Source organism: Dysidea avara, chromosome 6, assembly GCF_963678975.1.
Source record: "Dysidea avara chromosome 6, odDysAvar1.4, whole genome shotgun sequence".
NCBI lineage: Eukaryota > Metazoa > Porifera > Demospongiae > Dictyoceratida > Dysideidae > Dysidea > Dysidea avara.
In genome coordinates this window covers 18,299,219-18,308,097 of record NC_089277.1, presented here as the reverse complement: position 1 = coordinate 18,308,097, position 8,879 = coordinate 18,299,219, and the positions used below count along the sequence as shown (strand labels likewise).

The following is an 8,879-nucleotide window of genomic DNA, read 5'->3' as shown; positions in this document are numbered from 1 at the left end:
TGCATAAATCAATACAATTTCACAAACAGTATATGACAAATGTCACCTTCATGTGTAGCTACAAGAAAAAGATACCACTACAGACATTCTATACAGAGATAACTACTAAACAAGTATAACTATATGCTTCAAAATTTAATGAATAATGGCACACTTTATAGTTTAGACACTTTCTGAACTATTTCATCAATGCCTTCAGTGAGTTCTTCAACTTCACGAAGTTTGCTCAGCAATGTTGAGTAGGTTTTAGGACTAGCACCATTTGAAGTTGTTAACCAATCCTCAAATAGTTTCTGGCAGCACTTCTTAGGATTATGGCCTTTTTCTCGTAATGAATTAACAGTGTGAACCTCATAGCGCAAAGCATATGCAACATCATCCCAACTAGCCAGTATCCTGGGGACAATGATCTTGTTCAAATCACCCATTACTGGCTCTAAAAGGACATTATTTAACAAATAAAGTTAGTGATTACTCTATAGACTTACTTTTATCTTGCCATGAAAGTGTTGACATTGAATCCAGAGGTGGCAGGAGAGTGGATGTCTCTGATTCAGAAGTATCATCTGCAAAATGCATGGCCATTTGTCAGAATTTATTATAACATTCAGTACAGCATAGAGCATTAGTCATTGAAAATTCTTATACTTTATAACATTCTCTAAAAGTTCTTTCACAGCATAGTCAGCATTATGATTTAAAGTGAAATCGTAAAGCGTCTAGAAAAGTTCAGTTGTAGTACTGTTAGCAAGTAGTTGGGCCTTTCTCACAATATCACCTGAAGGGTTTCACTTTGCAAGCAAGCTTTTACAGAGAAGTTCATTTTATCAACAAACTTTATATACTTATATTACTGTATATACCAAGAAACATTTGAGGATTGTGTAACACTTGTATACTGCATGCACATAAAATGTAACTGATAGAAAGGTACACCCTTACTATACTGCACCAAATTAGCACTTGCTGACATAGGGGTAGCAGGCTGAAGCTCGAATTATGCTTCTCTGGTAAGGTTGAAAACCATGAAAACACATCAATAAACTCTAGAGAATTCACAGTTCAAACATCCTAATAAAGCAGTCAAAGAGCTTCACACCTGGGTAAAAATATTTTTAAAAAGTAGTCTAAAAGTATTTGACCCTAGCAGGAATGGAACCACTTGACTCTTAGTTTGAGAGCTGTGTATCTTCCCACTGTACCAATTACCTAAAGGCTGCTTTGTACTGCCTATAAAATTAATGCTGCACAGATATTAGTATGTATAACACTGAAAGCTTGCCAAAACAACTTTTTATTGACTGCAAATAGCCTGTTTGTATAATACTTATGACTATAAGGTAGTGTAATAGTGTTTTAGTTAAAATGCAGTAGTGATAAAATTAATATTGTGGCATCATTAAAGCAACATGTAAAATGACTGCATACTAGTGATTCTGGTCAGCCCCCTTTACATCAACAACTTGCTCTGCCGTTATAAATTCATGCACTTTAATTAGCTACAGTATATAAAGTACAAGCACACTTATGTGCATACATACTTTGAATCCTGGATGGCAGTGGTAAATCAGTACTCTATAAAATGAGATATATATACAATTTAGCCATTAATCTATGTACACTTGTATACATGTACACATTGCCGTATGTATGAATTGAAAATTATGTATACATGGTATTATCATTTTCCCATTTTCCTGTTGATAGGTTTCTTAGTTTGCTATATAACTGTGTGTCATACAGTAGTATGCTAAGAATTGTGAAAGTTTGCAATTTCCTGCCAAAAACCAGCCTCACAATGACTATAGGCATGGCATGCATGCATTGGCTAGGCATAGTCAAGCTCAAACATATACTAACAGCAACCTGAAATAGTTTCAACTAGTTTCTGTAGAATTTTAAAGAAATTTATCTAACAGAATCTTCTTCTGACTATAGCATGAGCAACCATTTATTGGATTGACTCAATTACTGGAAACGCATACTTCAATTATCGGACAAGTGTTATACCACTAAAAACAGTGGAATTCTGTGGTACATACAAGAAGTGGCATGGTAGAGTGCATTATGTTTGTTAAAGGTTGTAATTCTACTGATAAATAAATGGACAAAGGTTAACAGTTGGTGTAACTTCCATACTGTAGATTTGGGATTGTTTTTAGAAGCGAGTTCAGCCTGCACCATCAATGGCACTTTCTCTTTGTCACTTTGAAAGCCCATGACAATCTACTGTTAATATCTTCTTCAATGTTAGTCACCAAGCAATAAAGGAAACAAGTCAAGCCATGATCAAGGCCAGTGGTCACTGAAACTTTCCACAGAAAAACATGGTATGGCTAGTGTCGAACTTCGGAGTTGAACTGGTGTAACCTAAGATGACATGGCAGCTGTAAATGAAAGATAAGATTGATGAGAATGTATAGTCCAGAATAATGTACTACCATCTAGCCAACTGTTGAGAAGCGTATGGAACCTAATATTCATCTCCACGACCAGAGTTTAAGTATGCCACCATGCTTTCCCTACAAAGTATCTAGAAACCACCAAGAAATCAAGAACAGAACTAAGAGAAGGATTTACAATTGGTTGGGAGCTGGTTGTTTCACTATTAAATACTGTAGAGCCCTTAAATGACCATTGTGTGTTTAATTACCAAGCAATTTGTGTGCATTTTTACAACAACAAAAATATTAGATGATCTGACATGCTGAAATTTTGCATGGATGTTGGTTAGACCTTCATAAAAAATATATATATATATATACAGGATTTTTGTGAAGTTCCAGAGCAAGGCCATGACCAGTCATTGGACCATTGTCTGATAATTGAAACACGCAAGCCCAGTGATTGAGCCATGGTTCCGATAAACAGTTACTTTGACTTTGCATGTTTTCAGCTGTTATACTGGTCAGGGGAAGCACCTTTTGACACCAAACTTGGTACACAGGAAGACAAAGTCAAGATGAATACCTCTGCCAAAAGTTGTGCTCCAGGAGTGTTTGGACAAGAAGGGACATGCCAATGGAATAAACATTCCGTTCATTGGTAGCTTACGCTACATAAGTAACAAACTGATGCCTTCAGCCAAGCATAACTTAACACTGTAAAGCCAGCCAATTTACTGCAGACCCTCATAAAAAGTGGAGCCATGCTAAAGTTACATAGGGGGTCTGGGTTCCCCAGTTGAAAATACATGTCAAAATATTGGTGGTGTTTCAAAACACTTTTTGTTAAAGAACTACTAAATAGCTGACGGTCTTATTAGAGTATTGGACTGGCTCTATTAGAGTACCTTGGTCTTCCTATTGAGTACAGTGCTCTAGTGGATTGTGCATGGACATTGTTAAAATGCACAGTTTGTCCAAACCTACTGAACCCTTCCTGAACAAGGGCCTGAATGTAAAGAACACTTCCTTAGTAAGTATATATGGTATGGGAAGTAGATATATAGACAATGAGGTCATCATTGATTATGATGATAAAATGCTAATAGTTGGCTGTTTATAGAAACACAATAGACAAGCACCATTTACCTTTAGCTGTTCTATTTTGTGCACTATAGTCTAATCAAAACTTTACATAATAATGTCAAACAATGAATGCCTGAGTATTGATGTGAATGCATTAACTGTAAGTACGTATGTAAGAGAAGCAGTTTGAATTTTAATGCAATTAAGAACGAGGATTTAAATTCGATAGCCTATTTCGATAATCAAACATTTTGTGAGTGTTCATGAAATGGAATAAAGACCACAAAGATATAGCTGAAAAATCACTTGTGTATGATCAAGTATATACAGTGTATATGGCAAGTTCCAATGGGCTGATTAATATAAAGTGTAGACATCTCTTAATACTTATCACTTTGAAGCATATAATTACGTATGTACCTAGAGGACTGCATATTATGTTTATTTTATGCATTGCTTCTAGATGTGCCAGTTGCTGATTGTGTTCTTCCACAATGTCTCGCATATCTCATGCTCCTAAAACACAAAATGATAACATTGGTTTTGTTTAACTATAGATATATGCGTCTACGTAATAGGGTAACCCTGTTAACATACGTACGTAATTTTTATACACCATTTGTTTAATTTATGTATATGCAATATAAGCATGTAATTATAAGTCACTACCTTTTTAAACCAAGCCGTGTGAGATTCTCCAATCACAGTAGTGTGTGAAGGCTGTCGGCTACACTTTAACTGACTAGGTGTAGAAACCTTGAGGGTTTTCAAAGTCACTATATGATCATCAGTATCATAGTCTCCATGACACAAGAATCCATATTGAAGTCGCTGTAGATTAAAATTCAATTGCCTACAAACTCTATGTAGGTAAGTTTTCAAAACAGGCAGTACTACATGGTGATATGAAGCTTTGACATCTCTCTTGAAATGTCTAACTGATACCTCAAGGTAATACGTGTGGTCGTGCAAACGCAAAAAAGTTTCATCAGGAAGAAGGAAGGTCATCACATTGTTAAAATGTTTAGTGTTACTACAAAACTGTGGTGTCCAATTTTGAGGCAGTTGTTCCAACAGATGCACAACAAGTGAGGAAAAGAAACCACGAGGAAGAAAACCTGATGAAAATTGTACCAACAGTGGTTCACTTAGGTGAAATCTGCAACGATCAATATATTGTATTGTACTGGAAAGACCACAGGGTAAGTAATAATACTCGACCCCTTCTATTATCACAGTAGCAATTATTTTTAAATGAACCAAAGTGTTAAATAAATAATACATTTCATTCACTCCCAAATCTATTTTTTTAAGTAGTCGTTTTGCCAACAACCGTTGCTTCTTGAATTTCTCCATTAGATGATAGTCAAGACATTTGATTTCTTTTGGAGTCAAATGCATAATTTTACCTAAATTAGTAAACAACCATTTGACGTCAGTAACAATGATGTTATGCAATTCAGCCACTCCAAAATATACCACAATTCCTAAAATATGAAAATATGACAAAGAGGCTTTAACTTCTTCCTCATCTGTTATTGATGCATTCTCTCTTGCAATTGTCCGATATTCTTCATATGTTATATACTTATGGGCATGTAAATCCTGTAATGCAACTTGTAGAATCATCCAATTAATTGGTAACTCCTTGGGCTTTGTCTCATTAATTAAATCCCCAATTTGACCACGCACTATTTTAATCGTGGGGTCCTCTGTTTCAGGATTACCTGCAGTGGTATTATCAACTGGAAAAATAACACTGTTTCCTGGGGACAGCACACGTAAATTGCTTTTTTCCTTTATAACACAGGTCAATAGGTCATTAACATTTTGGAGAACTTCTCGGTCATCTTTAACTTTATCATAATGTGTTCCAACAAATCCGATGTAAGATTGTTCTGGTATTCCAATACAGTTTGGGAGTTGCACAATTCTTTGCTCCAATGAATCAGTGATTAAACATATTAATAGTTGGATCATTTCCAAATTTGAGTAATGTAGTATGTAGCTAGGGGCTTCTTCACATTCCGCTCTTTTGTATCGTATTAGTACTGGATCAACAAGTTTTTTTGTCAGGTCATGAATAACAAAATTGATAGTAGGAACACTGTTAATAGCTGGTAATAAAGCAATATACTCTGGCTGACCTCCCGTATCAAAAACTGACACTAAATTATATGTGTCACCAGTTCTCAAATCATCTGGTAATGCAGGACTTTCCACAATACTCTTATCAATCTTTGTCTGACTTTCAGGCACTTTGATAACAAAATGTAATGCTTCTTTTTGTGGCACTATTTGACTACTTACTGAGAAACTACGAGATTTTAATAACGATTTTAATTGTTGTAATTGGCGTCTAGGATCAAGTTCAAGCCACACCGTTTCATTATTTTTCTGTAGCTGGCTATAGCTCTTTACAGAAAGTACACCCTGTTTGGTTTTCAAAACATCAGTGCTACTATACTCATCGGAAAACATGGCATTGAAAATGAGATTTAAAAAGCTTGATTTTCCAGCTGCAGGTGGTCCCGTTAGTAGGACTTTGATGTGTCTGAATTTAACAACCATACCATTTTTCTTTGCTTCTGCCAAATATTTTGAGTAATTTGCTGCATCAGTGTACTCAGCCAAGTAGTCTGTATATAACATACATACAGTGAAATGATTACTTTGCAAGTAAAGAACATGTATGAATCTAATGTATTAGTCTACGGAACTATTATGGTGTATAAACATTAGCTACGTACTTGTTAATGTTTAATTAATCCCCAATTTGTAGAGGCTCCAATCTACGTACTGCTTCTAAACTGCTATAACTTATAGCCATACCTATATCAAATTACTTGCTATTGAACAAGGAAATGGATTATCTAGTTGTTGTTTGCACAGCGGCCATTATATAAAATTCAAGTGCAAAAATCAGCCTATATACATGAAACAACGTGTAAAATCTCACAACTTAAGAGTGGTTATCCCCTTAAGTGAATGGGAACAGGGATAACTGGTCTTTTGTGCACTATTGCGGGTAAATTGATATCATCACACACTTTTTGATGGTCAGTAATTAGCATTGTAGATGATTCTTCACAGTGATATTAGCACTACTAATAAGGAGATGGATTATATAGGTTAGAGTGGCTTCTTTTGTATGTCTCAAATTAGTGGCCTCATGCATATATGCACATGCCGAATGCCTGAAAACCAGACTTGGTGATAATTGCTTCGACTGTTAATGGATTAGCAATGTCTGACAGAAGTTACAGAGTGCATAGACAGCAATGCTACGGGCGATTATAAGCAATTCCATCAGGCAGTTGTGGCAGTGAGTGAGTTAAATCTTTCATCAGTTACTCTATAGCATTGTTGTTTACAACCTTTTACAATGCTAAATGATCACTGAACTAGAGTCTCCACATGATGCAGGTGTAAAGAGAATTATTAATAAAAATGATGTTTTAAAGTATAAGGAAAAATTAAGAATTTTAAGTTCCACTAGGAATCATAGAAAAACAGTAGGGAAACAAGGGAAGTCACCTACACTGCAGATTTAGTGAACATTCAATCCCTGATTCAGTCTACACCCATGACTGAATTAGGGATTAAAGGTCTACTAGTATATCTGCAAATGTAGGCAACCTCCCTTGTTTCTCAGTGGACAATCCCTAATTCAGTCATGGATATAGACTGAATCAGGGATTAAATATCTGCAGATGTAGGCAACCACCCTTGTTTCCCTACGATCTCTAAATTTCTTAGTATTTCCTTATACTTGCTTATTTACTGTTTTACTGTGAGTGGTGAACCCATGCTTACCACATCAAAAGAAAGGATGGTGCTAGAGGTAACGTTTTCAACTGAATGCATGTCCCAACTGTTAATTACTGACTCAAAAGTGAAGTAGCTATTCCACTTCACTTGCAGCTATGTTCAGCCCATTACACAGTGTTATAAACGAAGAACAGTAGGAGAAGCACCTCTGCAATTAATCCAGGAATCACAGAAAATACGAACGATTCCTGTTAACAAATGTAGGGAAACTATCACATTACTACGAATCAACACCTTGGGCTGTCAGCAAAAAGAAATAGGGGACAAAGAGTTCATGATGCATGCGTTGTATGTACTGCGGTATGGCAAAAAGCACCTGTCAGACTGAAGCAACATCAAACAGTGAAAAAATCAAGCCCATAGCCTCAGCCATTATTGAGTTACACTGTCTGAAGGAGAACTATACTATACAGTACTACCGTATCATATGGTATTCTTTACTTAAATATATATTCTATACAAATGGTATTGCTGTTTAGTTGTTTCACTTTCTTACTCATTATTACTAGTTGTTTACACAGTATCTTATACATTAACAACAAAATAAACAATAATGTCACGGGCTGAACTCCCCCCCCCCCCCTTTAAGCTTAGCAAAATTGGTTTGTGGACGCTCCCAACTAAACTTATTTATATTTATTTATTATTTATTAAGACTTTACAGCACAAGTGCTGAAGGTCTGTAGGACACCTGGTCCGACAGCCTGTTTAAAGTTGTTACAGAAAATGTGTTTGAAAAGATGGAGAAAGAAGACCTAGGCAGCCTCGAACCTGCAGTCATCCTTATGAATTAATGGAAACCAAACAGTAAACATCAATGCCACCCATGCAGCTATGTAGCATGCATGGTATGTCACATTTAAAGAATATGACTTCTGCCATTCTGCAAATGCACTGAAATGATGTGAACATGCAGGTAAGTTAGACATCTGAGTTGCATGTAGCTAACCTAAAACAACTGCAGTGTGGGATGTAACTGTCCACTACCGCTACACTGCATTGCCTCTACACTGCATTGCCTCTACACTGCATTGCCTCTACACCACATCACTGCATCACCTCTGCACCACATTATTCTACACTATACCGCTACATACATCATTGCTACATCACTACACCACATCATCTCCACACCACACCACTGCATTACCAACCCATGGCTACCCCACATTACCATCACAGTGTTAAACTGTTACACCACATTGCTGCAGTGCTTGAAATAGAATATTAAAAATGATCTGTCATGAAGTCTGGATAAAGCCGCTGCCACAATATAAATTTGTCCTCCACTACAAATATCTATAGTTTGATATAAAACCAGGGTAATACATGGAGCAAGTCCCAAAAGTAGTGTAGTGTGATAATGTACACATTCTTGTTAAGTACAGCAGAAAATATAGGCCCCTTTCAAAATTAATGTCTAGATGCACTGCTATCATGTCAGGAATGATCGACTATGACTTTGCATGAGTATATCAGTTGTTATTTCTTTTTACTTTGGAGTTAGAACAAAGCAATAAAGCCATTTCACACAAAGCCACAAAGCCATTCCCCTTTGCAAAATAAATAGAACACAAA

The 8,879-nt window shown here is 36.2% G+C and overlaps 1 protein-coding gene across 1 annotated transcript; it reads right to left on the bottom strand.

Moving 5' to 3' along the window:
- LOC136259306 (uncharacterized) lies at window positions 1-7,801 on the bottom strand. The gene is made up of 5 exons (XM_066052796.1): window positions 7,762-7,801; window positions 4,140-5,632; window positions 1,542-1,575; window positions 489-566; window positions 1-436 (listed from the first exon to the last, which is right to left on the bottom strand). Exons 1-5 carry the CDS (start codon window positions 7,799-7,801, stop codon window positions 156-158), a joined length of 1,926 nt encoding a protein of 641 aa, XP_065908868.1. The 3' UTR covers window positions 1-155.
- Between the last annotated feature and the right edge of the window lie 1,078 nt (window positions 7,802-8,879).

What these genes read in the sequence shown, in the direction of transcription:
- LOC136259306 (XM_066052796.1), bottom strand. Translation starts at nt 7,801, where the DNA reads ATGAGTAAGAAAGTGAAACAACTAAACAGCAATACCATTT. An exon ending in ACTAAACAGCAATACCATTT is followed by an intron (nt 5,633 to 7,761) that starts GTATAGAATATA and finishes ATTTAGTGTCAG; the next exon opens with TTTTTGATACGGGAGGTCAG. An exon ending in ACTTTCATGGCAAGATAAAA is followed by an intron (nt 437 to 488) that starts GTAAGTCTATAG and finishes ATGTCCTTTTAG; the next exon opens with AGCCAGTAATGGGTGATTTG.